Consider the following 26,021-nt stretch of genomic DNA (forward strand, 5'->3'; position numbering starts at 1 on the left):
CCCCAGGACTGGCCCAGCCTATCTATATCGAAGGCTCCTCCTCCCACGTGGCTGAAGGGCAGACCCTGGACCTAAACTGTGTAGTTCCCGGGCAGGACCATGCCCAGGTCACCTGGCAAAAGCGCGGGGGTAGCCTTCCTGCCCGGCATCAGGTACAGGGGGACAGCAGAGGGAGGTTTCCAAGGCTGGCAGGTGAATCTGCAGTTGTCTTCTGCACCCCAAACCTTGGGAAAACCTATGCTTGCTTGGGGACTCCAGGGGACTAAATACTTTAGGGTGAAGAGGTTTCAGCCTGGGAGTCCCACGACCTTAGCTGTTCTCCTGGCTCAACTGCTGGAATCAACGTCTAGGATTTTATTTCATTTTTTTAAAGATTTACTTATTAACATGAAAGAGAGAGAACCCCTAGAGCATCAGTCTGGCACATGTGATGTCTGGGACCTCATGCTTGAGAGTCCAACACTCTGCCCACTGTGTCATCTCCTGGGCTTCTGGACAGCTAGGTTTCTATGAATGACACTTCCATCATCCCCACCAGCCGGAGCTGAGACCCACATGAGACTCTGTGCAGGTACTCTTGTGGCTTGTAGCCTGATGGATACCCTGTCTCACCCTCACAGATTCACAGCTCCCGCCTGCGAATCCCCCACGTCTCCCCTGCTGACTCTGGCGAGTATGTGTGCCGAGTGGCTGGCAGTGAGAGCCCTGAGCAGGAGGCCTCCTTCACAGTCACCATCCCACCCAGTGCGGGCTCCTCCTACCGTAAGTGTGGCAGATGACAGGTCAGGAGCCCACTAGAGCTGAGCTCGGGGTTTAAGCCAGCCTAGCCCTGATGAGACCTGCCCTGCACCCCCTCACTTCCAGGCCTTAGGAGCCCTGTCATCTCAATTGACCCGCCCAGCAGCACCGTGCAGCAGGGCCAAAATGCAAGCTTCAAGTGCCTCATCCACGATGGGGCAGCTCCCATCAGCCTGGAGTGGAAGACTCGCAACCAACAGCTGGAGGGTGAGCCAGATTAGGGAGTGGAGAGAGTGGAAGCAGATGTGAGTACAGGGTTCCCACCACCAAGAAGGTGCAGAGACCAAGATGGCACAAGAGGCTCCTTAGACTCTATCATCTGCTAACTGACTCTAAGATGGACACCCTTAGATTAGAGGGGGAGGATGGGGTGGGGTGTGCCTGCTGGCAGCACCAAAGCATGAGGTAAACCCTGCTCACTTTCCCTTTCTCAATGCTAACCCCACAGACAACATCCACATCAGCCCCAATGGCTCTGTCATCATCATCGTGGGTGCTCGGCCCAGCAACCATGGTGCCTACCGCTGTGTAGCCTCTAATGCTTATGGTGTGGCCCAGAGTATCGTGAGCCTCAGTGTGCATGGTGAGGGAGCCAAGCTCTTTCTCTGCACCCCATTCCCCAGGTGCTCTCCTTCTGAGTCTCACTTTGCCCATGGGTGCAGTGGGAAGGCTATGTCACCTGACAGTTTCTGGGAAGGGATCATGACGGTGCAAGTGGCCAGTGAGCCCTGCACATGCATCAACAATATCATTCTGGCCAGGACCCCCTGTGGTGTCTGTGCTCCCCGAAGGCCCCATAAGGGTGAAGGTAGGAAAGGACATCACCCTGGAGTGTGTGAGTGCTGGGGAGCCCCGATCCTCTACTCGTTGGACCCGAATTGGCACCTCTAACAGTCTGGAACAGAGGACATATGGAGTGGTGGACAGCCACACAGTGCTGCAGGTGAGATGTGGCTTCCCCTGCCCAAGGCCAAGCCATTTTATCTCTGGGGGGTTGCTGGAAAGAACAGTGGGCGTGTGCTGAATGGATAAGGGAAGGATAAATAGGTGATGAATAGTAGCTGGATGGGTGGGTACACAGGTAGATAGTGCATAGATAGGTCTCTAGGTAGATGGCGGATAGATAGGACCCAGGGTGATATTGAGTAGATCAGTACGTCTTTGGGTGGATAGTTGAGAGATAAGTCTATAGGTGGGTGGTGGATAGACAGGTAGATCGGTGGGTGTATGGTGGGTAGATAGGTGACTTTGTCTATGGATGGATTGTCCATAAATGGGTAGATAGATCATTGTGTAGATAGGTGGATAAATGACTAAGTAGATAGATGTATTAGTGGACTGATGGAAAGAGACAGACCAATGTCTTACATGTGAGTCTTTAAGTAGCCAAAGAGAACTAAAAATAAGGGGAAAAGGTTAAAACCAAGCCAGAGCAAGACTCTGATGCCATGGCTCCCCCCCCAATGCTCATCCTTCTTATTCGCTTCCAGATCTCATCAGCTAAGCCATCAGATGCAGGCACCTACATATGCCTTGCTCAGAATGCACTGGGCACAACACAGAAACAAGTGGAGGTGATTGTGGACACAGGCATTGTGGCTCCAGGAATGCCCCAGGTTCAGGTTGAAGAAGTAGAGCTGACTGTGGAGGCTGGACACACAGCCACCCTGCGCTGCTCAGCCACAGGTGTGGAAGGGACCTGGAAAGCAGAGCAGGGTGACATAGGGCCTGAATTATAGACACAAGAGAGCTGATGATAACCTCATGCCCTGGGAGGGGGCTTTACTCCCGGTGATGATTGTTGAAGTGTTCACTTAGTGCCCTCCATAAGGGACAGGATAATCCAGGGTCCTTCTTCACTCTCTCCATTTCTAACTGTTCCCCTAGGGCAACCAGTGACCTCTGTTATTTTCCACTCCACCCCACAGGCAGCCCCATGCCCACCATCCACTGGTCCAAGCTACGCTCCCCACTGCCCTGGCAGCATCGGCTGGAAGGCAATACACTCATCATCCCTCAGGTGGCCCAGCAGGACTCGGGCCAGTACATCTGCAATGCCACTAACCCTGTTGGGCATGTCGAAGCCACTGTTGTCCTGCACGTGGAAAGTAAGGGTCTTCTCTCTGCACTGTAGGGGTCTTAAGTGCCTCCTGCCATGCTTCACCTCAGTCAGAACCCTAGGAACCCTATCTAGAGGGCCCCCTGTGCTTATGTACCTTCCCCTCAAGCCTATGTTAGCCTGAAACTCACTCCCCTTTTTGGACTCTGTGTGGGTCCTCTGCCGAATAGTCCAAGCTGCACACCTACTCTGACATCTGTGTTGCCCCCTCTCCAGGCCCACCATATGCCACCACCATCCCAGAACACACTTCAGTGCATGCAGGGGAGATGGTACAACTCCAGTGCCTGGCACATGGCACACCCCCGCTCACTTTCCAGTGGAGTCGTGTAGGGGGCAACCTGCCCACAAGGGCTGCCATCAGGAATAATCTGCTGCATCTTGAGCACACAGTTCCTGAGGACTCTGGCCACTACCGCTGCCAGGTCACCAACAAAGTGGGCACAGCAGAGGCCTTTGCCGAGGTGCTCATTCAAGGTGAGTAGCTGCAAGCATCTGGGGACCCACTCTCCTTTTACCTTATCTGTTGTCTAAGACCTGCCTCTTCCATGAAGACTGCCATGGCTGTATTCTCAGTAACTCTTGGTCTTAATTTTGTATTCTTCCCTTGGCACTGATTTTGCATTTCCAGAGGCTGTTCTGTGGCACAGGTAGCCTCACTTGCAGGACTGAGAATTCCCAAGACAGAGCCTAGACTAATTTCAACATCCCCAGACAGCTTTCTAGGACCAAGAGTATGTTGGATAGATGTTGGACAATGATGAGAATGACATGTCACAGGTTACTGGATGGCCAAAGAAACCAGCATCTCTGTGGTTTCCTTCATCAATGACACAAGGCCAAACAAGTGTTGTTAGGCCCAAATGTTAATGATTGTAAAAATTTATTTATTTTCATGAGAGAGAAAGTATTAAGAGCCTGCTCAGCTCTGGCATGGGGTTGAACTTGGGCCTTCAGCCATGCAAGTTCTGTGCTATAATACACTGGACTATTTCCCTGACCTGGAGCTCAGATTCTAAAAGCAGAAATTCATGTAGCCCAGGAGCCAAGAACCTAGTCTACAATGCACCTGGGTCTGATGCACTTACTAGCTATGTGTGACTTTGGCCAAGTCACTTATCCTCTTGATTTCTGCACCTGTAAAGTGGGAAGGACAAGTGCCACCACACAAAAGACTTTGAAAAGCTACCTACACACAAAGCCCTTGGCACACTATAGCCCCTTGCTGAGAGTGGCCCTGCAGGACCGCTTAAGTTAAACTGTAGCTGGAATAGTCTTTGTTGTCCTTCCTTAAAATGTCTAAATCTGGGGTGGAAGAAAATTTACTCAGTAGAGTACATACTTTACCATGTGTGCAGATCTGGATCCACACCTCTGACACCACATGGGAGCACCAGGGGAAGCCTCATGAATGTGGAAGCAATGCCATGCTGTCTTCTCTCTCTCCCTGTCTAGATCTAAAACTAAAAGTAAAAAGAGGGTTGGGGAGACAGCCTAATGGTTATGCAAATGACTTTCATGCCTGAGGCTCTGAGTTCCTAGGTTTAATCCCCACACCACCTTATGGCAGAGCTAAACAGTGCTTTGTCTCTCTCCCTCTCTGTATTCTCCACATTAAAATAAACAGTCAAATAAGTAAATATTTTTTAAAGAAAAAAGTAATTTTTTAAAAAGTCTTCCAGAAGTGGTGAAGTCACATGTACACCAAGGAAAAAAATCTTTTTGAAATCAGTCACGTGGTGAATTGCATGCCTTAACATCCATGAAGCCCTAGGTTCAAGCCCACCACCACATGGGAGCACCATCAAGGCTCTAGAGGAAGCTTCATGAATGATGGAACATCCATGGATAATAGAACAATGCCAGGGTATCTCTCTAACTGTCTCTCTCTTCTCCCTCTCCCTCTCCCTCTCTCCCTCTCTCCCTCTCTCCCTCCCTCTCCCCTCTCTCTCTGTGTATACTGAAAAAAACAATTTAAAAAATCTGTCTGTGGTCCAGGAGGTGGAGCAGTGGCTAAGGCACTAGACTCTCAAGCATGAGGTCCTGAGTTCAGTCCCCAGCAGCACATGTACCAGAGTGATGTCTGGTGTTCTCTCTCTCTGTCTCTCTCTGTCTCTCTCTCTCTCCTATCTTTCTCATTAATAAATAAATAAAATATTTTTAAAAAAATCTGTCCAAGACTGATTTCCCCTTCTCTTGTCACAGGCTGCCCCCCCTTTCCCAGAGAGTAGGAGTTTGTGGAAGCACAGAACTCTGTACCCCATGTATTCTTATATGAATTGATCGAGTGACTACATAAGTAAACAAATTAATGAATCTGCCAAGTAGGAATCTTTCCCTGGTCAGAGAGGCTATCAGAAGAATATCCCGTCAATGTCAGTATGGGGGTCCTTGGAAGATATCCAGGTTAACACACTCATTCATATTTCGTGTCTCTCTCTCTCTCTCTCTCTCTCTCTCTCTCTCTCATATTTGCCCATGCAGGCCCTGCCAGCTCTCTCCCTGTCAGCCCAGCAAGGCCTGCACCCACTATCCAGGTCACACCTCAGCTGGAAACCAAGAGCATTGGAGCCAGTGTGGAGTTCCACTGTGCTGTGCCCAGCAACGAGGGCACCCAACTTCGATGGCTTAAGGAAGGGGGCCAGCTACCTGCTGATCACAGTGTGCAGGATGGGGTGCTTCGGTGAGTGAGGGTGGGGCAGGACTTGAACTTGGGTTAGGAAAAAGTAGCTGAGGGAGTCAGGTGGTGGTGTACCTGGTTAAGTGCACATATCACCAAGGTGCTCAAGGACCCAGGTTCGCGCTCCTGCTCTCCAGCTGCAGGTGGTCCTTTTCACGACTTGTGAAGCAGGTCTGCAGGTGTCTGTTTTTATTTCTTTCTGTCTTTCTTTTTAAGTTTGTATTATCTTTATTCATTTATTGGATTGAGACAGTCAGAAATCAAGAGGGGAGGGAGTGATAGAGGAGAGAGACAGAGATACACTTGCAGCACTGCTTCACCACTCATGAAACTTTCCCCCTGCAGGTGGGGACTGGGGGCTCAAACCTGGGTCCTTGAGCACTGTAATATGTGCGCTCAGCCAGATGTGGCACTACCCAGCCTTCTTTCTTTCTTTTTAAAGATTTTATTTATTTATTAATGAGAAAGATAGGAAGAGAGAGAAAGAACCAGATATTACTCTGGTACATGTGCTGTCAGCGATTGAACTCAGGATCTTATTATACTTGAGAGTGGAATGCTTTATCCACTGCACCATCTCTTGGACCACAAAATATTTTTTATTATTAATAAAGTTTATATTATTATTTATTATATTATTATTATTATTATTATTTTAACCAGAGCACCATTCAGCTTATGGTGGTGTGGGGGACTAAACCTGGAGCTTGGAAGCCTCAGGCATGAGCATGACCATTATGCTATCTACCCTGTGCAAAATTACGTAACTTTTTTTGTTTATATATTATCAGATAGAGACAGAGTAAAATTGAGAAGGAAGGGGAAAGATAGATAGGAAAAGAAACAGAGACACTTGCAGCCCTGCTTCACTGCTCATGAAGCTTTCCCCTTGCAGGTGGGGACCCAGGGCTTGAAAACAGGAAGGAAGGAAGGAAGGAAGGAAGGAAGGAAGGAAGGAAGGAAGGAAGGAAGGAAGGAAGGAAGGAAAGAAGGAAGGAAAGGAGAGAGGGAGAGAGAAAGGAAGGAAGGAAGGAAGGAAGGAAGGGAGAAAGAAAGCAAGAAAGAAAGAAAGAAAGAAGGAAAGAAAGAAAGAGAAAGAAAGGAAGGAAGGAAGGAAGGAAGGAAGGAAATAGAAACAGGAGCTGAGTTAGGGTAACCTGCTCTTTGTGACTCAGTGTAAATCAATGTATTTGGACAAATCTCTGTTCCAGCTGTACAAAGGCTACAAGAGACTGGGCTGAGACTATCTATAGCACTGAACATAGCACCTGGCACATGGAAGGCCTTTTATAAACAGTGCCCTGTGACCTGGGAGATGGTGCGGTGGATAAAGCACTGGACTGTCAGCCGTGAGATCCTGAGTTCAAACCTTGGCATTGCATAAACAGTGCCCTGTATTTGTAGTGTTATCACAAGAAGAAAGAATACAGGCTCAAATGGCCCGGTCTTAGCTATGCTACTTGATAACTGTACGGTCTTGCGCTCTAGACTGTAAAGTCTTGGTATGCACTGGATATGGACCATCTACCATGTCTGTCCACCTGCTTGCCTGCCTCAATTGGTTACTGGGAGATGAGAAGTTTATGTGATACTAATAGCTGGTTGCTGTTATCGCCCTTACAATTACAAATCCTTTTTAAAATTTGTTATTAAATCTCCTAAAATTACAGATATGGGTTGACTATTAATTCTATAGCTATCTATATTTATATGCATTACCCATTTCCCCCCCATACGGTCCTGCCTTCTATTCCTCTCTAAGTCACTCTTAATACTTCCAAGTGTCCTTCTGCCCCCACCCCTTTTCTCTCTGGGTCCTAATGAAATGGAATTTAGAGCCCTTTGGTCATCTTCCCCTAACATTTACCCCTCTGGGAGTATGCACCAAAATTCCTTATGGGGTATAGAAGGTGGAAGGTCTAGCTTCTGTAATTGCTCCTCCATTGGACATGGACATTCATTGGCTCTGGAGAGGTGAGGTTCCAGGACACACTGGATTTTGAGTCCAAAGCCTTAACCACTCGACCATCACAGCCGTGTCCAGGACACATTGGTGAGGTCATCTGCCCAGAAAGTTCAGGATGAAATCATGTTAGCTTCTACAAGTTGGTGGCTAAAAGGTGGTAAGATATAAAGCAGGATAAAATGTTTAATAAACAGAAAGTAAGAATAGAGAAAATGGGAATAGGGATTTTAGGGTGAAAAGAAGCTAGGAAGTCTATTTTAGGTATGTTCCTAGGGATCCATGACTTTGGTAATTTGTGCTGGAGCTTGATAGCTAACATGGAGGTGAAATAAAAATACTGCTTGGGAAGGTGGTGCCAGAGTTGAGAATAGGACTAGAAAGCTGGATTAGGGCAGGGAGTAGTTCCCAAATCTGAAGAAAATATATAAATACAACTAGCTGTTATAATGAGAACCTGAAGAAGCCTGCAAGACAGCTTATTCTGACATTCCTAATTGAAGTGACCAGTGATGGTTGAGAGAGGGGTCTATTAGAGGTCTCGTCCCATTGATTCTATGGAGGAATCCAAGGATTCCCTGATATAAATCATTTGTATCATTTTTTTTTCTTCTGATGTCTCATTATTTCTTCTTTGTAGAATCCAGAACTTGGATCAGAGCTGCCAAGGAACTTATGTTTGCCAGGCCTATGGACCCTGGGGACAGGCCCAGGCCAGTGCCCAATTGATTGTTCAAGGTAGGAGGGTGGCTTCAGACCTGTGCTAAGAGCAGGGAATTGGAGGAAGGCCACTGAACTAGAAACAGGTCCCCCAAGAAACCTCCTAAACATTTTCATTTAATCAAGATACCAGATGGTAGTGCACTCGTTAGAGCACGCACTTGGGTTCAAGTCCCTGATGCCCACCTGCAAAAGGAAACTTCACAAGTAGTGGAGCAGTGCTGCAGGTGTTTATCTTTCTCCTCTCATTCCTTCTCTATAGCTCTCTGTCTCTATTTAAAAAAAAAAAAAAGCTACCAGGCATTTGGTGGATTTGTTCAACCTCCAGCAATAACACTGGTGGCAAAAAAGAAAGAGAGGGTGGGAGGGAAAAGATAGAAAGATACCAAGAGGCTTGGCAAATACTGCAAAAGAGAGAGAAAGGGCCGGGTGGTGGTGCACCCAATTAAGCGCACCGTGCACAAGAGTCGGGTTCAAGCCCCTCCTCCCCACCTGCAGGGGTCTGCTTCACAAGAGGTGAAGCAGGCCTACAAGTGTCTGTCTTCCCATCTATCTCCCTGTCTGTCTTTCTCCCCATCTCTCTATCTCCTTGCCCTATATCAATTTCTCTGTCCTATTTAATTGGAAAAAAAAAAAAGTGGAGTTGGGGGAGAGTGGCTGCCGGGAGCAGTGGGTTTGTCATGCAGGCACACTGAGCCTCAGCAAAAAGAGAGAGAAGGGGAATGGGTGAAGTGAGTGGGTAACTCACCAATAAAGAATGGCTTAGTGTTTATACAAGTGAGTAAACATAGACAGAGCAAACATAGGAGTGTGTTAAATGATTGCATACATGACAAACTGGAATAAGAAAATAATCGTGTCAACGGTCATACCACCCTGAACATGCCCGATCTTGTCTGAGCTCAGAAAATAATCGTGGGGCTACTGGAATAGCCCACCTGGACAGTGTGCCCACTTTGTCATGCATACAGCCCAGGTTCAAGGCCAGCCTCCATCACACTGGAGGAACTTTTAGTACTATGATGTCTACTTCTTTCCCTTTGTCTCTCTGTCTTTCTCTTTCTATCTGGAAAAATGAGCATTTATGAGGGTCATCAGAGAACTTACCCAGTAGACCATGCACCATACCTATGAGTGAGGCCCTAGGTTTGAGCCCCATCATCACATGCAGGACCATGGAAGGGCATGAGTGATGCTCTGGTAACTCTACCTCTCTCTTTTTAATATTTTATTTAATTTTTAATGAGAAAAATAGAAAGACCAGAGCACTTTTCTTCTCTAGCTTATGGTGTTGTTGGGGATTGAACTTGGGACCTCAGAGCCTTAGGCCTGAAAGTCTTTTGTATAACCATTATGCTCTTTCCTCAGTCTGTATCTCTCCCTCTCTGTGTCTCTCTGAAGTAAGAATGAAAAAAGTTGGCCCAGTAACAGTGATGTTACACATGCATGAAGCTCTACCAGCACATGTAATGATGATGATGATGATGATAGAAAAGAAAAAAGAAAGACAGGAAGGAAGGAAGGAAAGTAGGTAGGAAGGAAGGAGAGAAACAAAGCAAAAAGCAACCTAAGTGGTCTGGGTAATGGAGTAGTAGATAAAGCATTGGACTCTCAAGCATGAGGTCCCGAGTTCAGTGTCCAGCAGCACATGTACCAGAGTGATATCTAGTCCTTTCTCTCTTCTTATCTTTCTCATAAATAAATAAATAAATAAATAAATAAATAAAATCTAAAAAAGAAAAGCAACCTAAGGCTGGCAAAAAAACTCACTTGGCAATGTACTGTACTGAGACATGTGCAACCCAGATTTGAGCCTGGTCCTTGCTGCATTGAAGGAAGCTGTGGTGCTCTGATCTCTTTCACTCTTTCTGTCATTCTACCTGTCTATACCAAAAGTTAATTAAGGAAGCCTGGGGAGATAGTATAATGGTTACTCAAATGACTTTCATGCCTGAAGTTCTTGAGTTCCCAGGTTCAGTCCCCAGCATCACCATAAGCCAGAGGTGAGCAGTGCTCTGGAATTAAATTAAATTAAATTAAATTAAATTAAAAATGAAAAGAAAAAAGAGCCCATGCTAGATGGTGTCAAGTGGAGCACACATGTTACCACATGCAAGGACCCAGGATCAAGTCCCTAGTCCTCACCTGCAGTGGGAGAACTTCAGCCTACAGCAGGCTGGCTTCACTGCCTCCTCCCCCACAGCCCTGCCCTCCGTGCTTATCAACATCCGCACCTCTGTGCACACTGTGGTGGTGGGCCACACTGTGGAGTTCGAGTGCCTGGCACTGGGTGAACCCAAGCCTCAGGTAACATGGAGCAAAGTTGGAGGGCGCCTGCGGCCTGGCATTGTGCAGAATGGAGGCATCATCAGGATCACCCAAGTGGAGCTGGCCGACTCTGGACAGTACCGCTGCACTGCCACCAACTCAGCCGGCTCCACCCAGTCCCAAATGCTGCTGCTCGTGCAAGGTAAAGACCAACAGGTCTGCAGGGTGGGCAAGCCCAGACTCCCATACTATCCTTGTGCACCTTGCCTGCTTTGTTTTTCCCTTCTACTCCCGGTGGGGGGGGGGGGGAGTGTTTGTGTGCACATGCACATGCTGGAGAGTTGTTCGTTGGCTTGCTTAACCAGAGTACTCCTTAGCTCTGCCTTATATGAAAAATTGCTGTGCTATTTCCTTAGCCTCTGGAAATGTCCCTTTGTGTGCATTTAAGAGGCAGATTTTTTTAATGTTTACTTATTTATTTTCCCTTTTGTTGCCCTTGTTGTTTTATTGTTGTTATTGATATCGTCATTGTTAGATAGGACAGAGAGAAATGGAGAGAGGAGGGGAAGACAGAGAGGGGGAGAGAAAGACAGACACCTGCAGACCTGCTTCACTGCCTGTGAAGCGACTCCCATACAGGTGGGGAGTCGGGGTAAGAGGCAGATTTTAAAACAAGTGGTGACTGCTGGACATAAAAATTAAATGTTAGGGGAAAAAAAAAAGTAAATGCTAGGGCCAGGGAGACAACTTAACGGTTATGGAAAAAGACTGCCATGCCTAAGGCTCCAAGGCCCTATGTTAAGTCCACCATAAGTCAGAGCTGAGCAGTGCTTTGATGCAAGATAGGAAGAAAAGAAGGAAGGAAGGGAGTCGGGCTGTAGCGCAGCGGGTTAAGCGCAGGTGGCGCAAAGCACAAGGCCCGGCATAAGGATCCTGGTTTGAGCCCCGGCTCCCCACCTGCAGGAGAGTCCACTTTACAAGGGGTGAAGCAGGTCTGCAGGTGTCTATCTTTCTCTCCCCTCTCCCCCTCTCTGTTTTCCCCTCCTCTCTCCATTTCTCTCTGTCCTAACAACAATAATAACTACAACAACAATAAAAAAGGACAACAAAAGGGAAAATAAATATTTTTAAAAAAGAAGGAAGGAAGAAGAAGGTGTTGCCAAGGTCAGAGTAGAAGCTTCAGGGAAAGCTGTACCAAAGGGCATCAAGAGAAAAACAAGTAGGGAGCCCTTACTCCAGTGGGAGTGACTTGTAGTACAGACTAGTGATAGAAACAGTTCAAACAAGCACAAAGCATAAAAAAGAAGAAAACAACAGCAGTGATAAAAGAGAACAAAGCAGGGCAGTGATCCGGAACTGACACAAATCTGTATTTTCTTTAAAGGTAATTCCTTTTTGAGCTGTGAGATAGCTCACCAGGTAGAGTGCATACTTTACCAAGCAAGAGAACCTAGGTTCAAGTCCTCAGCCACCACATGGGAGCACCACGTAAAGGGGTGGCCACATGAGTGGTGTCTCTCTTCCTCTCTCCCTCTGTGACTCTCACCCTCTATCTGGAAATAAAAGGAAGAGTCCAGTGGGAGTGGTATAAAGTATTCAGGCTCAAAGCCCTAGTGGCCATAAATAAATTAATGCAATTCCTTTCACTCCAAAACTACTCACCCACTGCCTTAGTCCTCAGTTTCTTGAGGGGGTTGCACAATTGTCCACTTAGATAAGTTGCAGTTTCAGACCATGGAACAAATGGACCTGCCACGACTGAGCAGCCACTCTGCTTTCTTTTCTTTTTTTTTTTTTAATATTATTTTCCTTTTTGTTGCCCTTGTTGTTTTTATTGTTATTGTTGTAGTTATTGAGATGTTGTCATTGTTGGATAGGACAGAGAGAAATGGAGAGAGATGGGGAAGACAGAGAGGGGGAGAGAAACAGATAGCTGCAGACCTGCTTCACCACTTGTGAAGCAACCCCCCTGCAGGTGGGGAGCCAGGGGCTCGAACCGGGATCCTCATGCCAGTTTTTGCGCTTTGCACCATGTGCGCTTAACCTGCTGTGCTACCACCCGACTCCCTCCCACTCTGCTTTCTTAAGCCACAGCTTTTCTATCTGTGAAGTGGGGACATAGTGCTACCCATCTAGGAACAAGTCAGGGCACAAGCTGGGTTCACAAATGGTATGTTTCCACCAGTTTGCTAACCCAAGTCTGCTTCCCCCTCACAGCCTTGCCTCTGATCTCAACACCTCCAGAGGTTCGTGTGCCTGCTGGCTCTGCGGCTGTCTTCCCCTGCATGGCCTCTGGCTATCCCACACCTGACATCACCTGGAGCAAGGTAAGTACAGGACAGGGGACCAGCGGGCCTGCCTGAGTGGCAGGAACTGGGTGTCTACCACCTCAGGTCCCCAGGACCTGGCCCATGCTTGGAACAGAGCCTGTGTGCTCAGCATTTGACTGTGGACTTGACACAAGAGTGGCAGAAGCCCCCTGGAGTTTGGGATCAAGGTCAGATTCTTTAGTGTATGCTTGCAGCTGGACGGTGACCTGCCACCCAACAGCCGGCTGGAGAACAACATGCTGATGCTGCCCTCAGTCCAGCCACAGGATGCAGGCACCTATGTCTGCACGGCCACCAACCACCAGGGCAAGGTCAAAGCCTTTGCCCACCTGCAGGTGCCAGGTAAGACGGCACCCCCTGAAATCGGTAGAACCTTGCCCATTTCCTGGTAGGCACTTCCTCTCACTGTACTCTTTGCCTGCAGAGCGGGTGGTGCCCTACTTCACACAGACCCCTCACTCATTCTTGCCACTGCCTACCATCAAGGATGCCTACAGGAAGTTTGAGATCAAGATCACCTTCCGGCCTGACTCTGCTGATGGTGAGCAGAAGGAGCCAGAGGAGAACGGGGTGGGGGTTAGGGTAGGGGTGGTGGCTGGGATAGGAATCTCCTAAAGAAACTGTCTGCAGCCCCACTTCCCTCCCAGAGTCCTCCCTATGCCAGAACCCCCAGGCCCACTGGGCCACCCACTCTGGGCCCCCTCCCATGCTTCCTCTCTCTACCCCCACCTTTGTAACCTTTCCCATCTAAGTAAGCTTCCCCTCTGCCATGGACTCGTCAACACCATTCCTGTCCATCTCCCTCTCCCCATTTTTGCTCCTACTACCCTCCTTTACCTCTGGTCTCTCACAACATCCCCTTCTCTTTCTCTCTCTCATCTTTTAATGGATCTCTGCCCAGGTCTTCTCCTCTACTCAGGTGAGTCTCAGCTTCCCTCTCCTCCAGCTAGACTCAATTGTGGGTCTAGTCTGCAGCACCCTAACTTTCTCTGTAGGGTCTCTTGGCCTGGCCCTTCTATCTAGGGCTCCTTCCTGAGAGGTGCTAGGGCTCCATCGTGGCATCCATATGCCTAGCTGGGAGATTGGGGTGCTGCCATGGGGAGGGGTTGGGGGACAGGAGCTAGAGAGACCAAGTGTTCATGAGCTCAGAGCACTTACTTTAGGGACCCAGGCAAACCTGGAGCCCATGGCTATGTGGGATGGCGGGCTCACACTGCTGTACCCACCTAGGGATGCTGCTATACAATGGGCAGAAGTGGATCCCAGGGAGCCCCACCAACCTGGCCAACAGGCAGCCTGACTTCATCTCCTTTGGCCTTGTGGGTGGAAGACCTGAGTTCCGGTGAGACGTGCCCCACCCCCATCTTCCATATACAGGGAAAGGGGACTAGGGCTGGGCTGCAAGGCTTTCCACCCAGGACTGAGATGTGTAAAGGAAGTTCTGGAGAAAGGAGATGTGGCTATTCTCAGCAACCACCCAGCCTACTGGGGTTGGTACGACCTGCCAATCAGATATGTTGCAGGAGGAAGCAGCTATAGAAGATCCTCACAAAACTGGAATAGAAGCACTCAGTGCAATTCAATTGAGTGTGTCCTTAACAGGGTGGAGCTGCTGCGGGCAGGATTCATTAATTCAGCTGTTATTTGCTAAACAACTGAACAATATGCCAAGCACCAAGAGGGGGATAAAATGTGTCAGCAGAGGCTGGGAATACAGCATAGTATATCCAACATACTCTCATGCCTAAGGTTTGGAGCTCCCAAGTTCAATCCCTAGCATCAGTGTAAGCCAGAGCTGAGCAGTGCTTTGGTATGTTAAACAAACAAACAAAAATCCAAGTAGATAGAGTTGGAAAGACAAGCTATAAATAGAAGGGGGGGGGAAAGTGCTCTCAAAAGGAGAGTTGCTCAGTAGAACAGTAAAGGAAGGTGCTAGGTGCTCCTGGAGAAGGTCCATGCAGAAAGTAGACCTGAGGAAGGGTGGGCAAACTGGTGATAGGTGATGGGTGAAAGGACAAGGCAGAGGTGGGAAGTGGGAGCCAAAGTCAGATTTCTGTAAATAGTGACACCCCCTTCATGAAGAGTGGCCTATCATTCAGGCCTCCTTATAAGCCTCATGTCCATTTTTATGTCCCCCACCCACGGAGCAGGTTTGATGCAGGCTCAGGCATGGCTACCATCCGCCACCCCACACCATTGGCACTGGGCCATTTCCACACTGTGACCCTGTTCCGCAGCCTCACACAAGGTTCCATGATTGTGGGTGGCTTTGATCCAATCAATGGGACCTCTCAGGTAAGCCTCAACCCCATCCCTTCACTCCAGCTTCTACTCTACATCTACCAGTTCCACCTGCCATTTCCCACTTCCCCATCCCCAGGGCAAGTTCCAGGGCTTGGACCTGAATGAGGAGCTCTACCTGGGGGGCTACCCAGACTACAGTGCCATCCCCAAGGTGGGGCTGAATAGCGGCTTTGTAGGTGAGTTCCCTTCCTGCCTCCAGCCCTAGCCAAGTTTCATCAGACCAGCAGGCAGGCCTCAGGAAGTGGAGGGAGGAGCTGGGTGTGGGCTGGTGCTGGACCAGCCTGTCCTTGCCATCCTTGCTCACCCTGCTTGCTGATTCCCTAAGGCTGTGTCCAGGAGTTGCTCATCCAGGGTGAAGAGATCATCTTCCATGACTTGAACCTCACAGCACATGGCATCTCCCACTGCCCCACCTGTCAGGACCGGCCCTGCCAGGTGATCCTATCTGATTGCCCCAGTCTCACCCTCCCTGGGGGCAACAGAGGGGCCTGACTTCTGGCTGCTGCCTTGCAGAATGGAGGCCAGTGCCAGGACTCGGAAAGCAGTAGCTACGTGTGCATCTGCCGGACAGGCTTTACAGGGAGCCGCTGTGAGCACTCCCAGGCCCTGCACTGCCACCCAGGTGTGTGCCCATCCCTTCAGTCACTGCTTCCCTAGGGACCCTGCCTCTGTACATTGCTGTCCCTTCATATTCACCAGAATCCCAACCACTGACTGTATTTGCCACACTTTATCACTCTTAACCAAGTGCTTACCATTGGACCATAACCTCCTTCAGCATTGCCCAAGCACACCCTCCAACCCAGTCACTGGCCCCCAGCTCCCAGATACCTGCCCATCTCATTAACTAGGCCTGCCTTCCCCCTGCCCAATACACACACAGTTGTTCAGGTACAGTCTTTCATAAGTACTGAAGACAGGCCAGTAAAATAGTTTACCTAGTGTGCCTGCTTTGCCATGTGCAAAAGATCCATGTTCCTGCCTATATCCCACTGCACTGGAGGAAACTTCAAAGCTGTGGTTTCTTTCTCTTACTCTTTCTCTGCCTCACCATCTGAAAAAATAGACCAGAGGACCAACAAAATAACTCACTTAGATAGTGGACTGCTTTGTCATGTGCTCAACTTAGGTTCAAGCCCAGCCCCCACTACACAGAATGATACTTCAGTACTATGATCTTTTTTTTTTTTCTGTTTCTCTCTGCTTTCTCTATCTCTATAAAATTTTGATTAATTTTAACTAATTTTAATTTAAAAAATTAATAGAGTCATGATGACAGCAAAAATAAAGAATACTGCACATAGGGCTGGGGAGACAGCATAAATGTTATGCAAAAAAGACTTTTTTTTAAATTTACTTATTAGCTTTTGAGAGGGGGATACCACAATGCTCAATTCTGGTATACAGTAGTTTTGATCAAGCCTGGACCTTCATGTATGCAAGTTAAATGCTACCAAATTTTAAGTAAATTTGTCTTGCAAAGAAGACTTTAATGTGTAAGGCTCTGTAGTCCTAGGTTCAATCCCCAGTACCATATAAGCCAGAGCTGAGCAGTAGTACTCTGCTCTTTCTTGTGTGTCCTTTTCTCTGTATCTCTTTCTCTTTCTCATTGAAATAATAAAATAAAATACTAAAAAATTAAGAAAAGAACACACTGAGTCACTCATTCACTGTGCCCCACCCCCAAGACAGCCCCCTGCCCAACCTTCTTGCTTTTTAGTCCATTTCATCTCAGTGTCCCAGGCAACCTAGGTGTCAGAGACCTCCTGCCCACCTTCCCCGGATAGCCTGGCCCTGATTAGCCAAGGCCCCTGGGATGCCATGGGCAGGGCTTTGGTCTCAGATTCATACCACCTCCAGAGTTAACCTCAGTATCCTCCTCTTTGGTTCATGTGTCCCCCAGAGGCCTGCGGCCCTGATGCCACCTGTGTGAACAGACCTGATGGCCAAGGCTACACCTGCCGCTGCCACCTGGGCCGCTTTGGGACAAGGTGTGAAGAAGGTGAGTGGGGACTTATGATTCCAGTAAAACTGACAGGAGGAGGGGGAGGGGGGCAGAGGAGGCACTCTAAGGTATGATGGGTTCTATGGATGACAAAATTATTCCAGAGCCAGGAGGCCTCAGAGTCAACTGGCCAAATTTCTGTTTCACCTGAATCCCTTATATGAAAACCCCCAAATGGGACACCGTCTTCCTGGAAATCTGTCTCCTGGTCCATAGTACCTGGGGGCAGGGGCCCCTTCACTGCTACAGCTGTCACCCAGCTGGTCCTGAGCCTCTAGGAGGGAGAGTGGGGTGGGCAGGTGTCCTGAAGCAAAGCTGGGCCCTCTCCAGGGGCTCTGGTGTTCCCACTGCCCCCACTGAGCTGTGGATGCTACAGGTGTGACAGTGACCACCCCCTCCATGTTGGGTACTGGCTCTTACCTGACCCTGCCCGCCCTCACCAATATTCACCATGAGCTACGCCTGGATGTTGAGTTCAAGCCACTGGGCCCCAACGGCATCTTGGTGTTCAGCGGGGGGAAAAGTGGGCCTGTGGAGGACTTTGTGTCCCTGGCGATGGTTGATGGCCACCTGGAGTTCCGATACGAGCTGGGATCAGGTGAGCATAAGGTCCTGGATGATGGTGGGCTCTGGGTACAAGTTTTGTGCCCCCCCCCATTGCTGTATCCCAAAGAGCCTTGGAGGAATGAATTCAGGAGTCAGACCTATTCTTCCCCTTTCCTTTCCCTCCCCCTCCCCCTTCCCCTTCCCATTCTTTCTCTAAATGTGTGACATTAGCTAGCCCCCAGACCCTCAGCCCCAAGAGGATGCAGGAAGTCCCTTACCTGCTCAGTGTGTGGGGTGGGACTGGGAAAGATTCCCCTATGTGCCCAGCCCTGCCTGGTGTCATCCCTAGGGCTGGCCATCCTCCGGAGCCCCGAGCCGTTAGCCCTGGGTCGCTGGCACCACGTGTCTGCGGAGCGACTCAACAAGGATGGCAGCCTGCATGTGGATGGCGGCCACCCTGTGCTACGCTCCTCACCTGGCAAGAGCCTGGGCCTCAATCTGCATACCCCCCTCTATCTCGGTGGTGTGGAGCCCTCCGTGCAGCTGCCTCAGGCTATAAACACCAGCACTCACTTCTGGGGTTGTATGGGCAAGGTGAGGGGCAGCTTCCAAGGAACACATGGAGAGAGGAGGGGTATAGACTGGACCTCCTGACCTTCTGCAACCAGCCTAAGGCTTCATCCCCAACCTGTTGCCTCTTCTGTAAAGGGGAGGGGGTGAGGGGTTGGTTAAGTTAATTTAGAAAGTCAGGCAGTGGCGCACCAGGTTGAACACATGTTGTAGTGCACAAGGGCCTTATGTCCCCATGCCCCTCTGCCCACAGGTATCTGTAAATGGAAAGCGGCTGGACCTGACTTACAGCTTCCTGGGCAGCCGGGGCATTGGGCAGTGCTTCGACAGTTCCCCGTGTGAGCGCCAGCCTTGCCTCAACAGTGCCACGTGCATGCCAGCTGGTGAATATGAATTCCAGTGCCTGTGTCAAGATGGCTTCAAAGGTGTGTGAGCTTTTCCAAGCATAGGGTGGTGGGATGTGGGGTGGTCAATTCACCACTGCCCTGGTCTGCAGGAGTCTTTTGTGAACACAAGGAGAACCCCTGCCAGCTCCGTGAACCCTGTCTGCATGGGGGCACCTGCCAGGGCAACCACTGCCTCTGCCCCCCAGGCTTCTCTGGATCACGTTGCCAACAAGGTAACCGTCTCTGGCTTCTCTCTACCTCCTTCCTGGGGCGCTGGAGCTGGGCACAATACCCAGTGTCTATGCCCACTGATGGCACCCTCTCTTCTCTATAGGCTCTGGACATAGAACAGGGGACTCTGACTGGCATCTAGAAGGCAGTGGGGGCAATGGTATGTTCTTCCTGTACATGGTCAGCAAAGCCCCAGTATACTGTGTCCTACCTGGATGCAGGCTCTACTCCAGTTACTCAGCACCCCCAGGTCTGGCCTCTAAAGCAAACAGACCCATGTGTGAGGCACAAATATGAAGAATAAGGAAAAGCAGAGCCAGGTTCTTCCCATTATTACTGGGTTGGTGACTGTGAGCATCTCCTTGAACCACTCTAACCTCAGTTTCTCCTCCTCTATGTTCATACATTCCATCAGAAAAAAATCTACTGAGTGTGTTCACGCTTGCCCTGGGAGCAGTATGTATAAAATAAATAAGGTAGCATCTTCATGCTCAAGGATTACACAATCTGGTTTCTTTACATTTATTTATTAATTAGAAAGAGGGAGAGAACCAGGGCATCACTCTGGCACATGCTCTCCCCAGGATTAAAACCAGGACCTCATGCCTTATCTACTACATCAACTTCCAGACAACACACAGAATGCTTTTTGTATTTTAAGATTTATTTGTTTATAAAAGAGAGGGGAAAGAGAACCAGAGAATCATTCTCATATGTACGATACCAGAGATCAAACTTGGAATCTCATGCAGGCAAGTCCAATACTCTGCCTTACTGCACAACCTTCTGGGTTATGCACAGTCCATTTAAAAATAATAATAATTTAGGAACAAAGATATAGCTCATCTGGTAGAGTGCACACCATCCATGAAGATCTAGTTTTAAGCTCTCAGTCACCAAACAATAGCAACTACAGGAGGAAAACTTCATAAGCAGTGTTAGAAGTACTGTAGTATTGTAGGTGTTGTGGTATCTCCTCTCTCTCTCTCTCTCCCCCCCTTTTTGTTTTTCACTTTCTATCTAAAAATAAAATAAAATAAAGAGTCTGCCAGGAACATAGGCATAAAACTCCAGTGAAAACTCTGGTGGCAAAAAAAAAAAAAATGATGATAATTTTATTGAACACTTATAAGGACTATGCTAACTACGTTTAGACCTGTATCTTCGTATTTATCACTAACAGTATAGTAAAGACTATAATATAGTAGCTAAGAGCATGAGCTCTGGAACCAGCTTGCCTGGGTTAAAACCCTAGCCCTGGCACTTATTAGCTGTTCGAAACAGGGTGAGTCACTTAACATCTCTATACCTCACATTTTTCTGTATAACATAAAGTGAAGCAACAATTTTATGTGGGAGTAAAATTTTTGAATATGTTTAAAATGCATAGAGCAGTGCCTGACTCTAAATAGCTCATTAAATAGGGTACCTACCTTGCCATGCCTAGTTTCAAGCCCCAGGTACCACATTGGAAGTACTAGGGCACAAAAAGAAGCTCTGGTGCTAAGGTGTCTTAATTTTCTCTCTTTCTCTATCTGAATTAAAAAAGAAAAAAGAAAGAAAAAAGCCCCAGGGGCTGGGTAGTGGGGCACCTGGTTGAGTTTACATGTTACCATACACAGGGACCTGAGTTCAAGCCTCCACTCCCCACCTGTAGCGGGGGCTTCAGAATCAGTGAAGCTGATCTGCAGACATCTCTTTCTCTCTTCCTCTATCTCCTTCTCAATTTCTCTCTGTCCTGTCAAAATATACATACAGTAAATAAAATGTTCAGTGCTCAGCATGAGGTCCCAAGTTCAATCCCAGCATTGCATATGCCAGAGTAATGCTCTGATTCTCTCTCCTTCTCTCTTCTTCGTTTTATTAATGAACGAATAACCCATATTAGTCAAAAATAAAAAATGAAAAAAGGGAGTTGGGCGGCCGCAGTGGTTAAGCACATGTGGTGTGAAGCGCAAGGACTAGTGTAAGGATCCTGGTTCGAGCCCCCAGCTCCCCACCTGCAGGGGAGTCGCTTCACAGGCAGTGAAGCAGGTCTGCAGGTGTCTATCTTTCTCTCCCCCTCTCTGTCTCCCCTCCTCTCTCCATTTCTTTCTGTCCTATCTAACAATGACAACATCAGTAACAACAACAACAATTTTAAAAAGGGCAACAAAAGGAAAAATAAATATTTTTTAAAAATTTAAAAAAATAAAATAACCTAGAGCTGTGAAATAACACATATGTGGATGATTCACTCATGCACACACATTCAATTCTGCACAGTTGGGGAGGTTGTGCAGTAACTAGAGCATCAGACTTGTAAGCTTGAGCTTCTGAGTTCAATCTAAGTTCATGCTGGAATGATGGTCTGGGTTTTCTCTCACATATGAAATAAATATTTTAAAAAAGATTTCCTTAAAAAGTAATTTTCCTGATTATATATGCATTTATTTTTATTTATTATCTATTTATTTATTGGGTAGAGACAGCCAGAAATCAAGAGGGTTTGGATAGAGAGGAAGAAAGACAAAGAGACACTTGCAGCACTTCAACACTCATGAAGCTTTCCCCCTACAGGTGGGGACTAGGGACTTGAAACTGGGTCCTTGTGCATTATAACATGTGCGCTCAACCAGGTGTGCCACCACCCGGCCCCTGCATTTTTTTTTAACACATCACATGGCAAGGTCCTAATAGCTATCATAATGCCAATAAGCATGAAGGATATTTTGAAATATTTTCACCTACTGTTTGGCAATAAGAATATCTACCGTGGTCCGGGAGGTGGCGCAGTGATAAAGCTCTGGACTCTCAAACATGAGGTCCCGAGTTCGATCCCCAGCAGCACATGTGCCACAGTGCTGTCTGGTTCTTTCTCTCCCCTCCTGTCTTTCTCATAAATAAATAAAATCTTTAAAAAAAATAAAAGAATATCTACCAATGACAAAGCTCCTTTGGCCTGTCATTTTACACACATAACTGAAGGAACTCTAAATAGCACTTAAGGAGATATCTTGTTTTCCCATCTAAGTCTGAAGGCACCTGAATTCTGTTGACAGTATCCTTAACTACAGGTTCACAACCACAACAATAGATATGTTGGGGGGGTGGGGGAGTTGGGAGGAATAGAGGGATGGATCTGCATACAGGTGAGCAGGTGACTCACCTGTATGCATCTCCTCTTCTCCCACAGATGCCCCTGGGCAGTATGGAGCCTATTTCCATGACAACGGCTTCATAGTCCTTCCTGGCAGTGTCTTCTCTCGGGGGTAAGTGGAGGCAAGGGTTGGATAGCTGGTGGGCCCCAAAGGATGACAGGTAGAAAGGGAGGGGGTTCCTTGGGGCTTCTTCCCCCTCACTTGATACCCCCCACAGCCTACCTGAGGTGCCTGAGACCATTGAGCTAGAGGTTCGGAGCAACACAGCCAGTGGCCTGCTGCTCTGGCAGGGTGTGGTGAGTGCTGGGTCTTGGGGTTCTCCCACCTTCTGGTGGCCAGGGCAGTGGAGGAGAGAAAAGCAAAAGGCCACAGCTGTTGGAGACTTTAGCTCTTGCAGATAGGGACCCCAAAGACCATGTGCTTTCCTGGCAGGAGGTGGGAGAGATTGGTCAAGGCCAGGACTTCATCTCTCTTGGGCTTCAAGATGGACACCTTGTCTTCAGGTGAGTCCTAATACCTGACCCTTCCTGTCCCTTTTGTGGTTCCCGCTTGTCCCCTAGTTGCGACTTCCTGGTCAGCACTTGCTCTTCTTGTGGGGAGCTATAGTATCCCAGCTCCACCCCACTGTTACCACCCTTACCCCTTGCTCCAGTCCTGCCCTGCTCACACCTGGTCCTGTGTGACTGCAGCTACCAGCTGGGCAGTGGGGAGGCTCACCTTGTCTCTGAAGACCCCATCAATGATGGAGAGTGGCATCACGTGACAGCACTACGGTGAGGAGCCCGCCCAGCTTGAGGGTGAAGGGCCTGGAATTCTGGAGTGGGATGGGAAGACCCTCACACATACCATGCAAGGAGGCAGGTGTTGAACTCCAAGGAGACAACTTGAAACCAGGGTTGGGGAAGGACCTGCTAGCCATAGCTCCAGTGCAGAAGTTTCCAGTGCAGCACAGGGCTCTTTGGCAGCAGGAAAGTGAGCACCAAAGAGCATGGGGGAGTCTTGGGATGGTTGACTTGGAAGCTTGTTTGTGAGAACAGATCTTTCTTTCACCCAATCGGAGAGAGAGAGAGAGAGAGAGAGAAATACAGAAAGCAGTGTTGGTCAGATAGCTCATCTGGGAGGGTGCCTGCTTTGCTGTGCATGTGAACCAGGTTTAAGCCTGGCCCCCTCTACATTGGGGGAGGTTTTAGTTCTATGGTGTTTTTCTTTTTTTCTTTTCCTCTATTTCTTCTTCTTTTTTTAAATTTTTATTTATAAAAAGGAAACACTGACAAAAACCATAGGATAAGAGGGGTACAACTCCACACAATTCCCACCACCAGAACTCCATATCCCATCCTCTCCTCTGATAGATTTCCTATTCTCTCTCTCTCTCTCTCACCCCCCTCTCCCTCTCCCTCTCCTCTCCCTCTCTCTGCATGTGTATCTGTCTTTTTATTTACTATTTATTTGATAAGAAAGAGAAATTGAAAGAAGTAGAGATAGGTAGATAGATAGATATAGGAAGAAAATTGAGCTGAGGATATAGCACAATAATTACTCAAAAAGACTTTCATGCCTGAAGCACCAAAGTCCTAGATTCAATCCTCAGCACCCCCTAAGCCAGAGCTGAGCAGTGCTTTAGTTAAAAAAAAAAAGTCAATTAAACAGACAAAAATGTGGAGAGACAAAAACGCATGCATCTCTGCTTCACCGCTCATGAAGCTTCCCCCACAAGTGGGGACTGGGGGCTTGGACCCAGGTCCTTGCACCCATCTTTAATTTTAAAAATATATATTTATTTAGAAATGGAGCAAAAGATACAAAGAGAAAACCCAGAGCACTGTTCAGCTCTGGTTATGGTGGTGCTGGAGACTGATCCTTGATCTTGAAAGTCTTTTGCAGAAGTATTATGCTGTTTCCCCAGTCCTCTTTTTTCCTTTTCTTTTTTAATTTTAAAGATTGATTTATTTATTAACATGAGAAATATTCTGGCACACTCAATATTGGGGTTAAACTCCAGACTTCATGTTTGATAGTTCAACACTTTATCTGCTGTACTACCCCCCCCCCCAGGTCACTGTCTCTCTAGCTGAGAAAGATACAGTAATGAAGACCCAGTGACAACAACAAAAGAATGTGGGGAGTAGGGGACAGATTTCTCTGGAATCTCTTTGCCCAAGGGAGGGGAACTCAAACTGGGCTGGGGAAGATGGGGAGTTGGAGATGAGGAACCTGACCAAGTGCCACCACAGAAAGGGCCGCAGAGGCTCCATCCAGGTGGATGGTGAGGAGCTGGTTACTGGCCAGTCCCTGGGACCTAACGTGGCAGTCAACACCAAGGGCAACATCTACATTGGTAAGTCCTGGACTCATGCCTTGGTACAGGGGGCCCAGTTCTTAGTGGGTGGGGGGACAGCGTACCCTCCTATATAGACCAAGAACATGGGCACCTTTCACTACCCCACAGGTGGAGCCCCTGATATAGCCAAGCTGACTGGAGGCCGGTTTTCCTCAGGCATCACAGGCTGTATCAAGAACCTGGTGCTACACTGTTCCCATCCTGGCGCTGCACCCCCACAGCCATTGGATCTGCAGCACAGTGCCCAGTCAGGAGCTAACACACGCTCCTGCCCCTCCTAGGCACCTGCCTGCCCCTACAGACTCCCGGGCAGGCCCCCGCCCACAATGTCGAGTATATTATTATCAATATTATTATGATGAATATTTTGTAAGAAACAGAGGTGATGCCACGCTTTGCTGCTACTGTCCTGGGCTGACTGGAGGTGGACACACATCACCCACTACACACACACCCAGGCAAGGCCACAGGCTACTGGGCAGGACAGCTGGATGGATGTAGTGCCTCAGAGGGCTGCTAGAACCTGGGCTCAGGCATGGTATCTGCTTGGAACTGCTCCCACCCACCCATACACACATGGAATCCCCCAAGATAGAGATGGGCTGCTCATTCTTGCAGCCTTTGTTTTTCCAAGAGACCCCTCTGCTTACAACCTGGTGCATCACTAGCTTCCTGGAGCTGGGACCTGTCCATGGCCTTGGCTACCCTCCTCTGGGTTTATTGGAAAAGCTCTTTGGTGCCAAATCTGGAGCAGAAAGCAGTTCATCCCAGGACAGGCAGCCCCCACCCCACCAGCCCATGTCTTTCCCCTCACCCCCATCTGTCTAGCCAGCCAGGTCACTTTCAACCCTGGAAGTCTCAACTCCCTACCACCACCAACAAATCCTCCTGGTCTGCAACTCCTACCCATCCCCATGCTCTTCTAGAGCTCCTGCCTTGGGAGCTGCAAGGAAAGCCCCTTGACTCTTGCTAGGAGCTGCTACAGGCAGAGCCCACCACAGAGAGGTCCTCATGCCCACATCAGGCCACACCCCACCCTCACTGATCTGGAAGTGAAGGCCCAGGAGACATAAGGGGAGGGGGCCATTGATGGTCAGATTCTGTGCCTTGGGTTGAGGAGGAACCAGGACTTAACCACTGGGAGGGACAGGAAGTAAACATGACAGCCCTGCCTCATCTGTGGGAACCTGAGGGTCCAACTGGAAGATAAGTCTCCTCTGCTTCCTAGCAGCCCCTAAATGGTGGGGTCAGGACACCTGACCTCTGTGTGCTAGAAGGGACCCTCCTGTGGTCTTGGTTTTGGTCTTTCTTAATAAATGGTGCTATCCCCACCAGGGCTGCCATCTGTCTTTGTGTCTATGTTCAGCAGAGACTGAGGGTGGGTTCCCACTCCCTGCCCAGGCCCAGGGCTCCTGCTCCTCAGAGCTCTAGCAGAGTTCCAGCCACCACTTGAGATACAGGGAGGGTTGTTCTGGTAAGCAGAAATTACACCATTTTCCAGGGATCAGGCAGGAGAGTAAAGGTGTCTCAGAGGATTAAATGACCTGTCCAAGGTCAGACAACTGTTTGATGTCGGGACAGAGCCCCCTGTCCTTCTGACATTTGCATGCTTCCTAGAGA

At 48.5% G+C, this 26,021-nt stretch overlaps 1 protein-coding gene across 2 annotated transcripts in view; it reads left to right on the forward strand.

Annotated features, from left to right (window-relative positions):
* The window catches only part of HSPG2 (heparan sulfate proteoglycan 2), a 139,197-nt gene extending 113,460 nt beyond the window's left edge, over positions 1-25,737 (forward strand). For both annotated transcript variants that reach the window (XM_060205528.1, XM_060205529.1), the window contains 31 exons: positions 1-152; positions 621-762; positions 865-1,005; positions 1,247-1,381; positions 1,560-1,741; positions 2,289-2,484; positions 2,727-2,906; positions 3,134-3,394; positions 5,402-5,600; positions 8,201-8,298; positions 10,484-10,750; positions 12,766-12,875; positions 13,073-13,220; positions 13,303-13,419; positions 14,109-14,220; positions 15,029-15,173; positions 15,259-15,358; positions 15,508-15,617; positions 15,696-15,804; positions 17,086-17,184; positions 17,564-17,785; positions 18,083-18,327; positions 18,557-18,728; positions 18,800-18,922; positions 19,024-19,080; positions 22,096-22,171; positions 22,278-22,356; positions 22,493-22,563; positions 22,750-22,833; positions 24,295-24,398; positions 24,510-25,737. In XM_060205528.1, the coding sequence (XP_060061511.1) occupies positions 1-152; positions 621-762; positions 865-1,005; positions 1,247-1,381; positions 1,560-1,741; positions 2,289-2,484; positions 2,727-2,906; positions 3,134-3,394; positions 5,402-5,600; positions 8,201-8,298; positions 10,484-10,750; positions 12,766-12,875; positions 13,073-13,220; positions 13,303-13,419; positions 14,109-14,220; positions 15,029-15,173; positions 15,259-15,358; positions 15,508-15,617; positions 15,696-15,804; positions 17,086-17,184; positions 17,564-17,785; positions 18,083-18,327; positions 18,557-18,728; positions 18,800-18,922; positions 19,024-19,080; positions 22,096-22,171; positions 22,278-22,356; positions 22,493-22,563; positions 22,750-22,833; positions 24,295-24,398; positions 24,510-24,682 (4,409 nt within the window). In that variant the 3' untranslated portion in view covers positions 24,683-25,737. The remainder of the gene's footprint in view (positions 153-620; positions 763-864; positions 1,006-1,246; positions 1,382-1,559; positions 1,742-2,288; positions 2,485-2,726; positions 2,907-3,133; positions 3,395-5,401; positions 5,601-8,200; positions 8,299-10,483; positions 10,751-12,765; positions 12,876-13,072; positions 13,221-13,302; positions 13,420-14,108; positions 14,221-15,028; positions 15,174-15,258; positions 15,359-15,507; positions 15,618-15,695; positions 15,805-17,085; positions 17,185-17,563; positions 17,786-18,082; positions 18,328-18,556; positions 18,729-18,799; positions 18,923-19,023; positions 19,081-22,095; positions 22,172-22,277; positions 22,357-22,492; positions 22,564-22,749; positions 22,834-24,294; positions 24,399-24,509) is intronic.
* The last annotated feature ends 284 nt before the right edge of the window (positions 25,738-26,021 follow it).

This window comes from Erinaceus europaeus, chromosome 13, assembly GCF_950295315.1.
Source record: "Erinaceus europaeus chromosome 13, mEriEur2.1, whole genome shotgun sequence".
Classification (NCBI taxonomy): domain Eukaryota; kingdom Metazoa; phylum Chordata; class Mammalia; order Eulipotyphla; family Erinaceidae; genus Erinaceus; species Erinaceus europaeus.